The 20,386-nt window shown below is 36.4% G+C and overlaps 1 protein-coding gene across 11 annotated transcripts in view; it reads left to right on the top strand.

Annotated features, from left to right (window-relative positions):
• Positions 1–20,386, top strand: part of CADPS2 (calcium dependent secretion activator 2) — a 278,668-nt gene that overhangs the window by 236,756 nt on the left and 21,526 nt on the right. For 6 of the 11 annotated variants that reach the window (XM_051609537.1, XM_051609510.1, XM_051609520.1 and 3 more), the window contains 6 exons: positions 297–444; positions 1,437–1,451; positions 6,909–6,983; positions 10,390–10,473; positions 10,591–10,623; positions 20,091–20,198. In XM_051609537.1, coding sequence (XP_051465497.1) covers positions 297–444; positions 1,437–1,451; positions 6,909–6,983; positions 10,390–10,473; positions 10,591–10,623; positions 20,091–20,198 — 463 coding nt within the window. Of the gene's footprint in view, positions 1–296; positions 445–1,366; positions 1,452–6,908; positions 6,984–10,389; positions 10,474–10,590; positions 10,624–20,090; positions 20,199–20,386 lie in introns of those variants that run through there. The other 5 variants (XM_051609547.1, XM_051609587.1, XM_051609529.1 and 2 more) reach the window with 2 other exon arrangements.

Raw genomic sequence — 20,386 nt, 5'->3', positions numbered from 1 at the left:
GACACATAAAAATACAGATTAAAAAAGAAAAAAAAGAATAAAGAAAGTTTGTAGTCAATTTAGAAGTGTCAATCAGAAAATATACAACGCTGATAAGGAAGGCTAAAGAAACAAAGAACCTTTAACATCCTCCAAGGTTAAATCTGATAATATAGTATTTTATTATTTTCTGTTAAACATAGTAGGAACAAGAAGAACCTCAGACTTAGTATATGAGCCTGTTGCTAGAGCTATAGTAATGAAGTCACAGTAAAAATGGCAGAAGTGTTTCACTCATGAATTGTTTTGATAAACAGGACAAGAATTGCATTTGAACTCAAGCTACAGAAGGCTAACAAATCAACAGACTTACGTATCCCTTCTTCTCTGTGCACAATGTTTAATGTCTTAGTTGATGCCAAAAAACAGACAGCTAAACTCTGCGTACTGGATGGGGGTCAAGAGGTAAGTGGAATTTTGTATGTTTAATTCCCATGTTTGGTTAATCTGAAACATCTCACACTGCAGACAGTCCTTAGTAGATTACTTTCAAGCTAGCTGAAATGTGTCACGTAGTTTTGTTTGTATAGGAGCATAGACTGCTCCCTAGAAGCACCATGCAAGAGACAACCCCTCCTCTTCCACCAGAGAAGACACAGAGTGTTTCTGTAATTTATTTGCTTTGACCTGTAAGCCTATTGAACATTCAGAGGATTTCTTGACTCACAGCCCCTCCAGGAATTTCTCTTGGGTTGTAACAGAGAAACAGCCCACTTCAGGACTCTATTGTAGTAGTAAAATAGAGTCAAAACATTGTCCTTTGCAGCCAGGTTTTTAGTGAATAAGGTTTGGTTTTAAATGGCTCATATAGCCAGCATTCATGCCTGTATACATACTGAAAATAGAGGAAAGAAATAATCAGGTAATTTAATGGGATTTTTTATTTGGTCTCCAAGGACAGTGACCGTTTTGGCAGCAATCTGCTGCCAGGGCTGTAGATACCCCACAGTGGAGCACTGATGTGCTTTTGAACGATATTTAGACTTCACAGTCTACTGTCCTCCCCATGTTGCCACTCTAGGCAGGAATAATCTGTGAAGTGAAAAGGGCATGCATGCTATGTAGACTGGTGAGATTTCCAGCATAAAATTAAAACTGTTCTTGCTGTGTTAATGCATTAGCAGTGTAATTTTATTTCATTTGGTTTTGGAGAGAGAGTAAAAACATTTGTCAGAATTTGGCATCAAAACAATCTCTGCTTTGGGCAGATTCACATTTACTTTATTTGATCATATTGTTTCTGTACTGTGCTCTTCATTTTATTGACTCATCTTTTTAAGTTGATGTATTTGATGTAATTGTCTTTTCTTTTTTCCAATTCAATGAGACATTCATCATTTTCCTGTTCTACCCTGTCATCTTTATTTTTCCTTTTGGTTTTCCATGATGTGAACCAGTTTGCTAGTCAATGGGTAAGTTTTTTTTCCTTGTTTTTTAATCTACTTTTTTTTCTTTGGTTATTAACAGCCACATTTTATTTTAAATGGTAATATTACTTTTCTTGCTAATTTATTAGCCTAGATCTCAGAATTCCTTTTCAGCCTGACGTTGCTACAGACTGTTAATCAGCTTCCCAGTTCTTCTTTCCTTTTTCATCCTCTTAAAGTAGTTCCAGATGAAGTTTTCACTCTTGTACTTTTAAGACTCACTGTCCTATCTTAACAGGTCACAGATTTTTGAACTTTTTAAGCTCTCAGCAAAGCACAAGAGCAGCAAACAGTTTGTTCTGGGCTCATCAGAACTAAACCACAACAAGCAACTCTGTTTTTCTGTTTTAGGCTGATACTGCCAGTTCATCTTTTACTTGCTGTCCAAGAAGTAACCCACAAATACAAACATACACACCCTTTTCTGGGAACAGACAATGGCAGTACCTCCATAAAGACCTGCCAGACAGATGGCATAGCCTCATTTTCCGCTTGCTCTGAATGATGCCTCCTGCATTTTCAGTCACTTCCCTCAGAGCGAAAATTCAGAATTTGCGGTTACTTTTGGACTGCCGACCGTCACCAGATTATCTTCTAAAATCTTCCCATTCTTGGATTTTCAATCTCCATCGTACACTCTTCACAACAAGAAAACGGAAATGCAGCCTTTGTTCCCTAGTATGTCTGACCATGACCTCAAATGCTTCTAATGCTTCTTTAAAGTGCAAGGGTTTGACAATTTAGTATACCTGTGATAAGATGCATACTTCTTTCAAAGTCCTTAAAATTAATCTTCATCCCAATTCATCTAATAAGCCAAAGGAATCTCAAATTCTTTACATATCAGAAATAATCAGATAATGTGGCAACTTCCTTTTTTTCTCATAAGCTCTGAATTACTGTCTATCAGTTTCTTCAATCCACAAAGCTTTTTTGAAACATTAAGAAAAAACTGGCTTTTCAGTTGCTTGTAGGTGATATCATTGATTTTTTGGGTGAGATATTTCTGAAATCTGCCCCTCTGTCAAAGTAGGCAGGAGAGCGTCTCATAATACAGTTGCATCTCTGATTCTTAAACTCTGTAGAAGCTCTGGCATTTCCAGTTACTCCTGCTTAGCCACTTGGTCTTGAAACCTTTTCCATATTAACTTTCTGTTGTCCTCTATCATGTTCATTGTAGTTTCAAGTATGATCCTTTATGCCCATCAAGAAAAGTGTTCCATAAGGTCTGAGTTAAAATTTTTTAAAGGGCTGTTTTTTCACCTAAAATTCAACACTGAATATCTATCTGATACTTTCTAGAACTTATTCTGCAAGTGACTTTAATCAGATGGTTAGGCTCAGACATTTTCTTGAATACAGCGTACTCTTTTCATTCCCTTATGGAGCTATAAGCAGTTGTACATCTTGTTCAAGTAGAGTCAGATGCAGTTTTCACCCTCTGTTGTTAGATGGGAAGGAATTCTTACTTAACATGTAACTAAGGCATTCTGGTCCTGGTTAGCAATCAGCACCTTGAGTTTAGAGATTAAATTTGATTGAGACCCCTGGTTTTCATTTGTTTCTTCATGCACTGCTCACCATTCACCCAGATGTCTTCCAGTCCACTTACAAAGAGTTGCTAAGTTTGCCATACAGGAGAGCTCCCCTCCTTGCCTTCTGAGTATCATCTGAAAACCTAAGAGAAGCATTGCTTGTCAGTTGCCTTAGGAGGGTCCAGGGAAGAATCACCTTCTCTCAGACTAGCTGTTGGTGCCTGCAGTCTGCTTCATGGACAGCCAGAGTGGTAATTCATGGAGTACAGGGGAAAGGTACAGCAAGACAGCTAAGTATCATACTGGTTGCTGCAATTTCTCAAACAAATGCCTTCCCAGCCTCTTAGTTCAATGGCTGTAACCTTGGGTAGGTGTAGGGGTGAGCAGTGGTTCACTTAGTCTTTCCTGAACCAGAAGCCAACAGGTGCTACTTCTTTACAGTCCACGGATCCCAAGTCAAATGAATAGCAGCAGTAGGGGAAACGTTTTATGTGATACAACATTCAATTCAGAGATTTTTTAGCCTTTGTTGTTTGTGATAAATAGTTGAAAACCTATTAACTTAGAACTCCATGATCTAGATGCTGCAGGTTTCTAGCAACATTTACCTTTTTGAGTATGACAGGTAAGAATCACACAGGACATATTGCTGGAGGCAAGGAGCAGATAGAAAATATTTTGGGGGCTACTTAGGCTGACAATCATTAGGTCAAAGCAGGACCTTATACCTGAGTCACAGCTTATTTGTTGTTGTTTTGTGTAACTGGATAGAGTGAACAGAGTAACTGCCATTGGTCTATGTTGTTGAGTGCTTCACAGTGGAACACGTATAAGCTGCTTTAGCTTATTTGAATTCCAACCTCCAAGTACCCTATCATCCTTATAAAAGAAGAGAGAGATTCTTTTCAACTTGGAGAAAAATTAGTGATATACCATTTCAGTGGAACATGCCACAGCCCGTGCTATGTATATCTGTAAAAAAATGTAGGGAAAAGTAGGCTTTAATTTGACGACTTTTGTTTCTGGAGGTATTTTGATTCACAAAATTCAAGGAGGAGATTCATTTAACTACATAAGGAGTAATGGATTATAGGCAATTTGATAGTAAAAGTGCAGAGACAATTTAATATGTATGTAATACAGTAATGTTGTCAGTAGTAGATTCTGTTCGGATGATCGTGTGCAATTTATTTTCACAGCCATACAACCTTAAACAAACAAAGGAAAGCCAGCTTGAAAATATTTTAAACAAAACCAAAATTACCAAGTAATTAAAAAAGCCACCATCAATACTGTGAGGTAGAATAGAAAAGAAAATTAAATGCGTTGTAGGATTGAGTGAGTTACAGTTCTCAGCTCATCACCACAGGATTTAGGAACAAATTCCTCCATTCCCCAAAAGCACAAGTGCCAAAAGGCACTAAAATACTTAGTTTACTTCCAAAAGCTAACAGGAGCAGAGGGTCAAGTTTGGAAGACCAGCCATATTGTCCTTAAAAGACAGTCCTGTTTGGTTACATCTCCTGACACACTTTGCCACCAAGCATAGTTGTCTCCCATGTAGCACCTGCAGCTGCAGCTGTATTTTATATTTTACTGGTATTTACTCCAGGGCAGCTGGAAGTTCAGAGCCTCCTCTCCCCAACTTCAGGAGCTTGATGCTGAAAGATTCCATAATGTATATATCAAATAACTTAGCTCTGGGAACTGACTTGTCTAGATTGAGACTTATGTGGACTGTGATGACATCAGCCCTCACAGGAATGTAAAGGCACAACTTGCCATAAATGTGTTTGGAAAAGGAATGAGGATTTGTCTGCTGTCACTGAGCAAGCTTGGCAAAAGTAGAAAAGTCAGAGTCCTACAACCACTGATTTCAGGGTTGTGCATGCAGCCTTGTCAGCTCATACAACTTTATCATTAATGCCTCAATATTTGCCATCTTCCTAAAGCCTATCTCCTGGAGTCCAATAATCTTCCATAAGGATCTGAAGTTTTGTTTTGTTCTGTTTTGTTCTGTTTTGTTCGGGGTGGCTGTTTTGGTGGAAGTTGGCACTGGGGAGGAGTGAGTTTAAAAAATGTATGATCTCACAGGTTGCAAAACACATATTGAAAAAAAGGAAACCAGATACAAGTAAAAAATAATCAAAAGTTATTTTAAATAAATGTCATTATTTTGGAAGCTTATTGTGATTTTTTAATAATTTGGTTTAGCACTTGTTCTTCTTAGTCAGACAGTGAAGTAAGTTACTGCTTATATTCCATTCCTGCAAAATTGTATTTGCCTTATGGTGACTTTAGAAAAGAAAAAAAAAAAATTAAAAAGCAAAAATACAGTAACTATACACAGGTTCATTACTTTAATGTGCTGTAGAGGTAAGGTTGCAGACACTTTATGGTAAGGACAATTGTGATCACGTGAATATGTTTTGACATGCATGTATGGGAATGTAATTATTTAGTGTTTTCAGAGAGTAAGAAACAAAATGTAAGCAATAGTTGTCAGACAATTTGGAGTTATTTAAATCCTTATCAGAGCAAGATAATATTATATTAGTCAATACATTATGATTAGAATAAAATACATCTGGAACTATGGAAAGTTCTTTGATGTATTTCTTATGTGTTATTTCACTCTTCCATGATGTCTGCTGATGTTTGTCTGAGACATGTGTTCACATTATCCAAGTTTTTCTAAACTTTAAAATAAATTAAAACAAAAAATTAACACTCTTGGTGTTGGTACCCGAAACACATACATGTGTGTAGCTAAACACGTCTCATGGTTTTATTGTTTCATACTTAAAATGCAAACTTAGTAAGTGTGCTGTTAACAAAATCATTCCTAAATATATTAAGCACATCAGATGTAATGGTTTGGTTTGTATGGCAATGCTGAGACAGATTAAAAATAGCCCTTAAAAACCTTACAACTCTGAAAACTCTTCAGCTGGCAGCTGCTAAGTTAGGCTAATGTTTATACTGACCTCAGTACTTTTAGTCCAAGCATGATGCTGTTAGCTGTTCCAAGTAGCCTTGAACTATGAAGATAGGGTTAGTCTTTACAAGTCACATTTTCTGTGAAGTGGCTATTGGGGACAATCTTTGCTGCCAGATAAATGCTTTTAAAGGAAGAATTACTGTTTAAATTGATGTGCCTCCTTGACAGAATAGGATCCCTAGTTCCTGTTAATTTCAGGAGGGAATTCTCTGGTATTATCTAAGAAGTCTTTCAGACTCATTTTAAAAGCATTTATTAAAGGCACCTTCTTTATCCAATAAATAAATAAATTATTATGCCTTTTATGGCCTATTAATTTGTTACCATCTATTCTGCTGTGTTGATGAAATTTTAATTTTGCCCTTGCTTGAGCATATTGTAAGTTTTGTATAAACTGCAGCTCACTGTGCTAACAGAAAGGCTCTTTTAGGAGGAACAATTGGAGCTCATTTTATTTCTAGAGGACATTTAAAGTAACTTATGAATGAGAGTTGTCAGACATTAGATGCTGTATTAATTAAATCTTATTATAGTCTTTTTGCTTCTCCAGCTAAACCAAACCTTTAGAAAAAAAAAGAAAATACATGGCCACCTTAATTATATAGGAGAAGACAAAAAGTATCCTTCACATTCCTTCGCCTGAATAAGAATAAGACCTCAATTCATCTAAATAATAACCCCATTAGCTGCTTAACTCAACAGTGTACATGGGAAAATTTTCAACGCAGAATGTAAGAAAGTGTTGATTGGGTGGATCGTTTTCAAGGGTTTGTTCTTCTGATATTCAAAATGATAATTTTAAGTAAATCTGATCTGGCAGGGTTATCAGCTTTGTACCATTTATGACTTATGCCAAATGTGTGTGTTTGTATACATGCTAATGCATTTTCATCTTTTGAAATACAGCAACAATACCATTCAAAAATAGATGACTTGGTTGAAGAAACTGTTAAAGAAATTATTTCACTTCTTGTTTCAAAGGTAAATAAATTTCTGTTTTAATTTATAATAAAGCAGAAAAATGCATCTCTAATTATTGAACTTCTGAAATGGTCTTAACTATCACAATGTTTTTTCTGTACCCAGTGAGACTGGGAGGGACAGCAACATGATTTGTAAAGAACAGTCATCCAAATAATATTGAATTTAGAAAATGAAATTTTATATAACCCATTAGGTAAAAAATGTCTGTGCAACTTGCTAGTTAGATAAGCTTCACTTCTGTGTTTTCATTATAGATAAGAACTGCTAGCAGCTAGTGGTACTGGAAGGACTTGATTATGTCAATATTATCTTAAGTAATAGCATGTTTTAATTTTTGTTTTATTTTTCACATGAAAATTTTCTTTCTATCGCTAAGCTGTATTTAGATTTTGTATTTAAAGATGGACAACATCCAGAGTATCAGTACAACTTTTTAAATGAGATTTTACTCCACAGATCATTTCTTTTGAAAAATATGTTGCTATTTTTTGAAATTGACTTTCAGCTTTTTTATATTTAAAAAGAAAATGTGTTTTGACATGATAGGGGTACTTGGAGAATAAGTGAAGAATATTTAAACATTATCTTATGTTACTATAGCACCTCTACTCCAGCAAAAGTCTTAAATGCTTGATATAAAAGAAGAGCTTTCCTGATAGTTTGAAGGACACAACAAATAATGAAAGAAAAGAAATAAAAATAGACTACAGTCATTTTTTCCTCATGCCTTTGTTTTCACTTGTTTCAGTTTGCTGGCACAGGGTGGGGAAGCAGGAATCTCATTACCCACCATGCCTGCACTGGAGTTGAAGAGAAAGGTTTTTGTAGAATCATAGAAGTTTAAGTAAAATATGTCCACTTACTTACAAATGTATAAATAATACACGTTTTTTCTTTAAAGGGAAGTTTTGATGTAAATGTAACTACAAATGGTTCACTCGACAGTGGCAAGTTTTACATGTGCCTGTCATCACCCCGGGCTGACCTGTCAGTTTGTGGGTTTAGTGTCATTGAAGAGAAAGAGGACGAAAGGGAAATGTAATCAGAGCAAATCATGCTATTAAAAATTAAGCCTTTTCATTATTTTTTTAATATCTGAGATCATAAGAAAAGAAATAAAATCATCATATTCCTCCTGTGAATGTATGCAAAAGAAATTTTAGAGACAACTGCCATCAATACAGAGGGATTTGCATTATTGGGGATCACATATACTTTCACCAGAGGTTGAAATCTCAGAATGGAAAGCAAATATTCTGTGGCACTGGCTGATCATTAGAAGCTTAACCAGTATACCTCACTAGAGATGTGAAATGCCAATGACATCCTGATTGCTTCTGTTTCAAGGCAGAAAAGCCTCTGAAGGTACAGAGGAAAGCTGACATTTCACTCTTGGTTTTGGTCAGGAAAAATGCACGTTGATGAATGTAATATCCACGTGTGTTCCTTTTTTTAATCTGATACATTTTCATTCTCTTTTAGCCTTTGCCTCTGTATTATTTCCTTTGTTTTCCAGTGGAATAAGTGTTTCAGTAGTTGTTTTTAGCTGCATCTATGCATCATCTATGAAAATGAAAAGAGTACTTTCACTTTGTTAAGGCTCTACTTGGTGAAGGCTATACTGTGCATTTTGTATGCAAGTCTTAGCAAGCTAAAGCATTTAACAAATCATAGGAATAGCACAAAAGAGTGAAACAAAGCACAATATGTTTCAGGATAACCAGCTCAGAGAATGAGAGGGATAGACAGAAATGTTCTTAGAGCTTCACATGTCCATACACAGAGATCTCAGAAAAAAAGTTTCCAGCTTCATGATTAAGTCTTTCCTTTAAATGGACATCCTTGACACTGCAACGTGTTGCTTTTTGTTCTTTTTGTGTCCCCCTTGTGTTGGAACCATTTATTGGCACTGTGGACACGCTGTTGTTCGTGAGATCAGCCCCTTCCATAGCAGATGGAAAATTTGCAAAATTAGATTTTTGCAAATAGCTTATTTGCAAAATAAGATTGAACACCCTTCTGCAGAATTAGTCCTTGCTAGTCAGATAAAATGAGTTAAAGTAGGAACGGCTGCTTCTCACAGGCATGCAAAAGCAAAGCAGAAAGCTCGTATTTGGTCTAATAGAGGGACTGTAATTATACTGTGCATGGGGTGCAGAAACAACTGCCACTCTCTCATGTGATGTGGTTTTATTCCTTGATCAGCACATACATACTGGTGTCTTAATTAATCACTGTAAATATGACAGGTTAGATTGATAAATGACAAATGTAAGTTTGCACTTGCTCCTTCTTGAACTGTCAAGAGCAAGGCTTGTTGTAAAGTGATGATCTCAGTTCTTCTGGAGGTGACACTGTTGTGACACTGTTACAGTGCCCATTAACAGCATGCCAGATGGAATTTTGTTCTGTCCTAACACTCATAAAATGATACTCGTGGTTGAGAGAATGACTGTGTTGGAAGCAAGGGATGACTTATAAAACAATCTTTATATAAACTGGAAAATAATTAATATGTGTAAAATAAATGTGCACAAGTACAACAGCTGATATTTTACAACGGCACAATATTTTATGTTATACCATGAATGACTTGAGCAACGTAACATCACAGGACACGAGAAGGGCATTTGTTTGCTTTAAGGATAATCTGGGGAAGTGTAAATATTAAGGCTATAAATTAAAGCAATTAATTAAAAAAAAATTTAGTCAGAAATAAATTTTGGCAAAGACACCTTTTCATGCACTTGCTGAGGAGTCATGCTACTCAGAGCATCACAGGTAAAAGTATGGAGGAGGGGAACCACACCATACCAGAGATTGGGATCTGTCTTTTCTTGCCCCTTCTTCGCCATTTAGTAGCAGTTCAAAAGCACACACTGGAGGTGAGCTGACAGAAGACTCCAGTGCTATTACACTGTTGGGTGAAATCAGAGCTGAGTTTCTATTGAATAGCAAGGATAGGAAGAACATGATATCAAGATCACCACCTTTAACAATTGTGCTCCATCATCCCTGAAGCTGTGATCTTAGATACTGCAGTCCTAGGAAGCGTGTTCTTTACCCAAAATACATGGTACACACACTCCTATATTTAATAATGTGTTCTAGCAGCAGCAAAATGGTCTTGGGTAGTAGGCCCACATCATGAGGATTTTGGGGTTAGATTTCTACTTCTGCAGTGGCTCACCAGTTATTTCCACCTGTTCGGTCAATAGGTAAAGCAGAGAAAATAGTGTCCTTGATTTCAGCACTGTGTGAGATGGAGAAAGTGATCAAATTTACAGATTGCATTGCCCAGTTGAACAATTAAAATCTGAGGAAGAAAACCTCACATTCTCATTCAAAATATTTACATTTCAAGTTGTGAGTCTAGATTTTTTTTTCTCTGCTTTTCCTCCAGGTTGTTTCTGTGTTAGAAGGTGTGCTGTCTAAATTGTCAAGATATGATGAAGGCACTTTCTTCTCATCATTAGTGTCGTTCACTGTAAGTGTTTAGATTGACAATGGTTCTGTTCTTCTTTTTCTGCATAAATCTGAAATTATGCACGATCTGTAGTAATAAGCACTTACTATGTGTTGTTTTATTTTTAATTTTCTAAAGGTGAAAGCAGCTGCAAAATATGTTGATGTTCCTGTAAGTACAACCAATTTATTTTTCTTAGTGGCAATAATAATTCAAAAAACTGGGATTTTGTTAGCTCACGTTTTTTATTGTTGACATTTTGCTTTCCTACAGAGATTCATTACAGCTTTACACAGAGTATTTAAACAGCCACTACAACCCTCAGAGGGCATTTCATTTCCCTCAAGCAATGAGTAACTCTCAAAGCAAAGCTTAGAAAGGTTATTCTCAATGCACTTTTTCAGTTGTAGAAGAGTGAGGATTGTAACTTAGATACTCCTTTGTAGGGATCTTTCCATTGTTTGGCTAAATTGTTCAAAGGTACACGATAAGCTACAAGAAAAAGCATCCTCCTCAAATGTCCATTATTTATTGATATCTTACTTCATGACCCAATCTTGCTTATTTAATCCCTTGCGAGACCTGTATTTGATTTACCATTGTTTGTGCAATATTTGTGTGGCATAAGTACAAACTAAAAAAAGGCAGCTATCAGATCCATTTTATACATAAAAGCAAAATTCAGCCATTGGAATACTTGTATTAAAGCATCATAGGAGAATATCTTTTCTTTTAAAAAGCAAGGAGAAGTTATCAAATTTTGTCATTATCACTGTCAATAAATGTCCTTCGTTCTCTCACAAATCTGTGTTCTCATCCCTTTCTAGTGTGATCCTAAAAAGGTCTTATTTTCCAAACATAGCAAAAAATGACTAAAAGTATTATGTTAATGACCTTACAGGAAATAAACTTACAAAGATAGAAGACCAGACATACTAGGCTGTATGCTGGCCAGAAATCCTTTCTATACTTACAAATACAACAATTGGAAGGTTAAATTAATTATTTTTTTAAATCCATGCATGCTAAATAAAAGGAAATATCTCTATTTCTGGAACTTGTTGTTTTGCTATCTTTATGTTTGCTTTATTCATAAAGTAACTAATTGTAACAGTTATGTTCAGATTATGTTTTCCATTTTTTTTTCTTTTTTGGTTACATGTAGACTTTTTGTTGAATTATATACATGCTCTTGTGTTTTATTAAAAAAAAATAAAATCAGGCCCATCTTGTATTCAAAGGAGTGACCTCATATCAAATCCAGTTAATTTAGAATATGTCTTGTTAATATTTTGGTCTGTGGAACTTCTCCAAAAACGTCTTTGGTGAGGCACTTAAGACTCAAAAGCCTAAAGAAAAAAATTACTGAACAAACTAGAAATACGTTAACTTATTTAAGATAACATGACAAACTTATCGAATTATATAGGATATCCATGAGAAGGAGATGTCAAAGTTATTTTCCTTGGCCTGGATGTGTTGACTTTGAAATTAACAATAAGGATGAGACAAAAAAATACCTTTGCCACATGCTCTGGAAAATACTGTGAGTTGGGTCACACAGGGATGCACTTCTCTGGAGAGAGGGGGAGGCAGAGTGGGGAGCTGCTTGCTGGAGCCCCATATTTTTTTTCCCATTCACTGAATGATGCTTGGCCTGAAGAGATGACCAGATTATAGACAGGCTATCATGATCCTTTCACTTTTACAGCCCTTTGCTTTTCAGCTGTCCCACCCTCCTTTCCCACAGCCCAAGATGTGAACTGGACTGTAGTACTGCAGTTGTAAACTACAGGGATGAACTTCAGGGAGGCTGTGGATCTGACCAAGCAAACATTTTCCAAATTCTGGAGCACATTTCTCCCGGGTCAGAGGAATTTGATAGGCTGCGGTTTGGTTTTGCTTCTTCACATTCTTCTTCTTTTTGTGAATATGCAGTTGAGGCCAAGAAGAGCTGTTACTGTCAAAACTGACAGCAAGTGTCCAGTCTGAATAGGGTCTAAAATTACTGCTTCTGGAAGTTACAAACTCCAACAACAAAAAGAGGCTGTAACTTACCATGTTACAAGGTCATCTCCTCAACTCACAACTGAAGTGAGAAGTGGAGAGAAGGGCTGCACAGGGTAAGGAGTTTACACTGAGCTCTTCGTGGTTTGATGGTAAACTAGCAAGCCTGCACTGGAGCTCATTAAATGCCTGATGTGGTTTTATTTTTAGCTGATATGATTTTAAATCTCTTCTTGTCCTTCCTTACCATATAGCTGCATATCTGGAAGTGACTTAAAGGTGACCAGAGTAGGCCTTTTCTTTTCATACAGTTGCAAATATGTGTAATTTATATATTAGATGACTGCATTTTGCCCCCATGCCCCACCTCCATTCGAGGATCTCACTGGGTCACCTTAGCTCTGTCCTTGGGGTGCCTGAAACAGAGCTGTTGATCACTTGGTGGATCTGGAGGAGAGCAAGGGGGTAATGTCTTTTGTCTGGGGGGGACAAAAGGCATTTGGGAATTTTTTGAGTATGTGAATTCAACTAAGATTTTGATCTTTGATTGCCAGGCTCTATTTCACAAAGAGGGAAGAAATATGCTGGTTTATAGTGATAAGAAGTGAAGAGTAGTACTGAGCAGAATGTTAGAGAGGATGAGAGGTAAAGGGGATGAAAAAGTTAAAAGGTAAATAAAAATAGAAATAATAAAGAATTCAAAAAGGAGAAGGACATTCTTCAATGATTCTTGTTAATTTTGAGGAAAAGTTTGATTCTATTAATACCAAGAGAGGATTTAGAGATTAAATAGTTTGGCACAAAGATGCACACTCACCACAAGGCATTCCTCAACTTCTCAGGGCCATGGTGAGAAATGAGGACACGAACTTGCAGTTGATTTGTCAGATATGTTTGAAAAAAACATTGCTACCTACCATTTGTTAATCTCCCCAGAGAATTAGTTATAACTCTTTAGTCATTTTTTTAAAGCTTATTAAGAAAACATTAAACATAAGCCTTGTTTTTTCAGAATGCCCTTTATTAAGTGAGAGGTACACAGTCTCAAGGAGCTCTGATTGCTTTCCCCAGCCATTCCTTATAGGCCTGTATGGACACTATGTATGTTTTGGTAGTTGATACACCAACAGAAATACTTGGAACAGTGCAAAATAACCCAGGCTATGAATAGTAAGAGCAGTGAAGGCTTAGGATTTCCTGAAGATAACAATGAAAACATGTAGTTGCTATTACACTGTTTTTGTTGGTAATTGTCACCGTACCCCATGCTCTGAAGTGAAAGAAATTGTGGTTGCTGTGCATGTGAAAGAAATCCAGTGTTCAGGGGAAAATAACCCAAACATTACAAATAAAAGTAGTACCTCAAGGTTGCAACTTGCTCTTTTGTTAGTGCTGTGTTTTGATATTTTGGAATGCAGGAGCTGATTCAGGTTGCGCCTTTTTAAATAAACAATTCACCCAAATCAGCTGTAACTCTTTGTTAATTTCTCTTAAAGCCCAAGCAATATTTTGGAGATGTAGAAGTACAACATGTCTTATTTTTTTCTTCTTTTTTTCATATTCTGTTCATAAGCCAGTTAATTAATGGGAACAGGCAAAGAATGCAATAAAATTAAGGGCACAAAGTGTATAGTGTTAATATCAAATGTTTACTCCTCACTCATGTAGATAATTGCATTGTGTTCAGTTTCACATCGTGCAAGTCAGTTTTGCACACAAATAATTGTGTCTCTAGCTGGTCAATTCTACACATATTTACCTCATTTACAAATACAACGAGAACAATTACTCATACAAATTGAGTATCCAGTTACATGCATATTTATATATGGCTTTTTGTATACCTTTGAAAGGTATGTTTAAATCCCTTTGTAGGAGCCAGTAATCTATGCCAGTTATGTAGAGGGCACAGAAGGAACCTAATCCTCCCTCACTTCATGTAGGCCACCTGTCATACCAAGTGCAGAGAGGCCATTTGAAGGACCAGGGCTGACAGCAGCGCACAGCTCACACAACGCCAGGCCCCTTGCGCCGCTCTTGCCTTTATGCAGGGATCAAAGGTATGAAAAGGGGCTTCACACGTGTGCCAGCATTTGACTTATGGGGTCCTGTGGAGGCCACAGTAGGAGCTTTGCCTCCTATCAGGCAGATACACCTTGGGACCTTCCAGATAGCTCCATTTCCAAACATCACACGTGTATTGCATGGCCTCATTTAGCTGGTTTTAAGAAGCAAACTACATTTTTTCTGGGAAATCAATGTTTTTTCAGGTGTGGCCGTACTGTGCCATTAATTTTTAAGCAGGATTTACTTGGAGACCTCTGTTTAAAAATAAAAGAGTACAAAATAGTCATGGCCTCATGCTCAGAGCTTCTCCTGCCTTCCTCCTCCTCCATACACCTTAACCTGCAAACTGGCCTGTTTTCAGATCCGTAAAAACAAGCTATTGCAGACTTGGAGGGAAAGCCCTGCATCATCTGTTTTAAGTCAGCAGTGTTTTTGAAATATCTCTTAAATGGGGGTGGCTGCTAATCAGTAGGAACGTTAAAATAGCATTGTTATTTTTTGGGGAAAAGTACATTGTAATACCTGATTTTGTCATAGTTACTAGCATTTGTAGATCTTTTGCACTACAAAATCAAGATCCTGGTGCAAACACTTGCACCCCTATGTTGTCCTGTGAATGCAATGAAACTGCACATATATGAAAAAGTGTTTGCATAAATGCTTGAAGAATCACAGCTTAAGTTCTGCATGACAGTTCTCAAAATACACGCGTTTAGCCTGTATCAAAGTTAATAATCTACAGGAATATGTATTAGAGGCAGAGAAAATGTATTTTTTCATAACCATGTGAGAATAAAATATTACCTTTAGAATAGACTGATTATACAAATAATGCCTAATTTAAGTATTTTGATTTGCAATTGAAGGGAGCCAAGATCTTGTCATGGGTACAATATAGTTTCTATTCCAAAAATGTTGTAATTATATTTTAGTTCTGTCATTCCAAAGCCCAAGTGATGAGCCTTGCAGTGTTTAGAGGAGAAGTTTCAGGCAGTGAAATTTTCCAACATGCTCTTTCATTTGGTGGTGGACACTGAATAAGGAGCTCCTGTGTTTCTCACAATAGCCCCCTCCAGCTCATCACTCCTTTTCATTTCATTGTTATATCCATGCTGTACTTAAAATGTCTCCTCCAGGATGCAGGGGAGGAGAAAGGGGTGGAGAGGAAAGCAAACACAAAATAGGATGAAGTTTGCTATTACATAGTCTCTAACATCTGTTCTCATCTCTGAAAAAATGACAGGATAGCAACTAGGTGAAGCTAGATATTTTTTCTTCATAATACCAAGAATACGAGTTTGTTTAATACTTTCTGATGCTAAGAAATATTCTGTGACAAATGCCAAAGTGAGAATAAAGAAAACTCGATTATTTACAAAGGTACACAGGTTTGTTGAGATTTGTGACAAACTGTTGCATTGCAGAAAGCTATGCAGAAACTTAGGTGTGTCTGTCGTGTAGGGAAAGCCTAAATTGTAGTGGCAGTATTAAGCTTGTTACAAACCTTTCGGCAGTAAAATATTTGAACGCCTGGAAATCAAGGCAATGCATTATTACTTTTGACTAGGTGGGAGGAGTGTATGTCAATCATAATACAGCTTCTACATCACCTTGGAAACTGAAATATATTTTTTTAAAAATTTGCTTCCTTGTTAAATAGACACCAGGATACTGTTTGCCTGTTCAAATGGGGAAAGTTAAGCTGTTTTTTCCTTTATCTGAATTTATTGCTATGAAAAAGTGCCTGTCGCTCTGGACCCACCTACCAGTGAATAGTAAAAGAGGCAACCTGCACCTGTGGGATTAGGTGCAGCAGCAGGAAGTAAGAGCACTTGCAGTATATAATTAGCAAGGATTGTATTTTTCTTCCCCAAACAGCATGTTCATCTTGCCAGGTTAACTAGTGATTAACCCTAAAAAAGAATGTGCTGAAGCCTACACCCTTGTTTAAACTCATTCACTTGCCAGCGTATTCAGTTACTTGTGTAACCAGTGACAAAGTAACCCTATTTACAACTCTTCATTTCCTGGTATTTTATTTGAAGTCTTTGTGTTTCCAGTTTCTCCATTCATCTCTTTGTTTGGTTCTCTTTCATTTTCAGATAGGCAAAACATCTTGTCTGCTCTTCTCAATAAACCAAACCTACAATAACTTGTTATCTATCATAAAAAAACCACTTTTTTTACTTGGGGAAGTTTTCAGATGAAATACCTTTTTTTATACTTATCTAGATAAATATACCTGGTTAAATTATCCTCCCAAAGATGGACAAATAATTCTCTCCCACTAACTTCATCAGATGTTCTGCCAGAGGTTCAGAGGAGCAGAATTTTCTGGTTTGGTTTACAGAAGTGGAGGCTGAGTTGCCTCAGTGTGTAATGAAATGCCCTCTGTGACAGCTACTTAAAATATGTCTCCAATCCTATTAGTTTGTCTTTTAAGGTGCATCCAATTGCTTAATTGATTGGCTTGTTGTGGGTTTGTTGGGTTTTTTTAATTCTTTGTTAGCTTAGAATTTTTCTGAAGTTTAATAATTGGAAATAGTAGAGTTAATGTAATACATAATCCCCCTTTTAAAAAAAAAAGTTAAAACATGACATAAATAGCACTAAGCCTGTTTTAACTTTTATAATAGCTTTATTTTCTTCTTTCACATGTTTAGAGAAAACAAATAAATTCAAGGCATGCAATATGGAGAGATAATGAAGTATTTGATATGCTGCTTATTCATTGAGTGTTTAATGTGTGTTTTGGCCACCACGAGCAGAGATGGTTAGCTTGCAGTGATTTTGGTGAGTTTTTTAAATAGTCATGCCTAGAGTAGTGATAACTACCTTACACAGACATATTTCTACTGTAGGCAGACACTACTTAAAAGGAAAAATAATTTTTTTCCACAGCAATTTCAAAGATAATTATCCTGCACGCACTAAAGAAGGATGAAATGTTTTAAAGAACTGTAATTCTAATTGGTAAATGCCACCAGCTGTTGCAGTTACTCTTACTTGTGTCTATTCTTTTAATGATTACACTCCTGTGCCACAAGCTACATGAAAATATATTCACTGTGTGAAATTCCCATATGTCACAGCTTCAAGACTAGGTAAAAACCTCAGAGAAAAGAGAAGAGTTAATGCTGATCAGAAATGTTATTTTTCTAGCTTTGACTTTCTGCAGGATCAACAGTTTTTATTGAACTTAGTAAAATAGAAAGACTGCATGAATCAGAGAGCTGTTTGGTTTTAGAATTCAATGGAAGATTTATTTTTACCTTTAATATATATGTCTGAGAACTATAATCAGCCTTCAATTTGTTAGATGATCTCCTTCACAAACCCCACCCCCAGGATTTCAAATTACTTTCCCATTATCTCTCCAATTTCTATAAAGTGCTTAGCAAGTTTCAGAAAGTACATAAGGTTTCAGTGTTGGTCTGTTCTTTTCTGCCATCACAAATGAGTATACTAAAGGAATATATGGAGCTTTCTGCTTTAAAACTCCAAAATTACTTTATGATTTAGTTTAGTTTAAAACCATTTCTGTCATGTTTATTGAGGAAGGCATTTTTATGAATGAAATGTATTGATTTCCATGAACGAGGGTTTCCAACAAAAACCTGATTAATCTGTTGTAATCTTACATTTTTATTTCTATGCTTAGGATCAAGGTGTGTAACTCAGATGTACATATAAAAGGTTCTGCTTTCCTCTTAAGTTTTATGTAGGCGTGTACATATGTGATAAATTTTTGAAATGGGCTTTTTTTGCCTCTGGAATGACCAATGTGCAGGAGCCACTGCAGTTTTTTAGTGTGAGTTTTGGAGCTGCTGTGTTAAACCAGGCCATGATTCCACACTTAACTGTTGCTCTTAAGGAATGAAACTGCCATCGATGCACATGTATAAATGAAAAAGAAAATCTTCTTATTTTGGATCATAATTCTATATGTGTCTGTGGCAGATTCAGGAAAAAAGAGATGAGGCCTATGATCCAGGAGGTTTCATTCATAGCAATTTTGAGGGGAGAGTGCTCTCATCTCTCATCCTATTATTGTCATAGCAGTTTCTGGACAGGTGCTAGTTTGGCCATATTGCACCTCTCCTTCCTTCTTGTGCTCAGACCTATTTATAAACAACACAATATATTACATACAAGATAATAAGGAATGAGAAAAATTAAAAGCTATCCACTTGTAGGCTAGAAAGCTTTAATGTAAAATTATATGTAAATATTTTAACTATATGAGCATGTTTATGCATACAAACCTTTAAAATGTGCTATATATTTTACTTTTACAGCTTTGCACGTATGCTGTTTTCAGACAATAACAGCTGATGAGAAATAGGGATGGCTTATGCCTGGGAATTCAGGGAATGGGTATAGCTGCTTTCATCCTCCTTCCCTGGAGCTGTTAATTATTCTGTACAGAGTCAGTCTTAGCCAAATCTGAATCCTTTGTAAATAGCTTCATGCTAAGGCTTACTGTAAAATATTATAAAACTTAGCCTTCTTTTGCATTCCATGAACTTTAAAAGCTATTATTTGTGAGCAAGTGTTACTTTTCCAAATTTGCTCACACAGTGGGCATTTGCAGAAGACTTTCCAAAGTGTTTATGTTCTTGGTTGCTCTTAGAGAAAGGTGAACTCATAGCCAGCTCTGCATATACTGCCAGGAAAGGGATGTTGTAGGCTGTTAGGGGCATTAATGTGAAAAAAACACAAATTTTGTGGCTGCAGTGGTCCAGAAGTCCCAGCTGGGCAGGAGAGGGCAGTTCCAGCAGTTCCACTCTGGCTGGTCTGACATAGTGTCACATTCACATGACATATCCCAGGCTGTCCCATATTTGGGAGTGTGATACCAAAAGTATGCCTACTCTACTATTCATACAGAACACTCTGCTATTGATAAAGAACATAGATTGGTATAAGTAGTAAAAACATTGCAGCCCTTTCTCCTTTCCTAGTCATCCTCTGAGCTGATTGTGCCAGTGCAACAGTTTCAAAAAAAATAAGGGTTCAGGTCTACTCTTATACCAACCTTTTTATGCCCTTGCTTTCAGGAAATGCTTGCACTTAGTTTGAGTCAAGATTAATAGAAGCTAATCTCAAACACAACATTCAGCTCTACATCAGAAGCAAATTGCAACAAATCTCAGGCAATGCAGAAAGAACTGAATGCGTTTTTTAACCATTTTCTGAATGCAATAGCAGGGTCTGGACCTTGAGTAGTTATGAAAGCCTCACTAACAAAAAAGATGTCCCAGTGTGCCATTTGCCACATAAACAGAGCCAAGATTTCATTTCATTACATATGGCAATGTAGATTTATGACTCAAAGCATCCATAAATTATAACACGGAGAACTTTATTAATAGTGAACCCTTCTGAACTTGATAACTAACCCAGAATTCACAGCAGATTTAGTAAATACCATTTATACATGTGTGAACATTGTAACATAATCTGTTTTCACTATGTTTAAGTGTATCTTCTTGTCTCAATCGTGGTGTTGTCTGTCTCTTTCTCTTCCCACTACTTTCTCCCCTTACTTTATGTCTCCTCAGAAACCAGGGATGGATCTAGCAGATACCTACATTATGTTTGTTCGACAAAACCAGGATATACTTCGAGAAAAGATCAATGAGGAAATGTACATAGAGAAGTTATTTGATGTAAGTAACTACCCTTGCACAGCTTGCTGGTATCATTACTACGGCAGAAGGGATAACCTGCATTTTAATAATCTTCAACAAGCCATTCAGATATTCTTCCCTGTTGATAATTTTTTCTTTTGCTTTTTATTTACCGTATTCGGCTGTGAAGAATGGCATTTCTTTAAACATTTTCTGTATGAAACTTT

The sequence above is a fragment of the Apus apus genome, chromosome 1 (assembly GCF_020740795.1).
Source record: "Apus apus isolate bApuApu2 chromosome 1, bApuApu2.pri.cur, whole genome shotgun sequence".
NCBI lineage: Eukaryota > Metazoa > Chordata > Aves > Apodiformes > Apodidae > Apus > Apus apus.
Note: the sequence above shows the minus strand (reverse complement) of the source record. Positions and strands in the feature narration are given on the sequence as shown.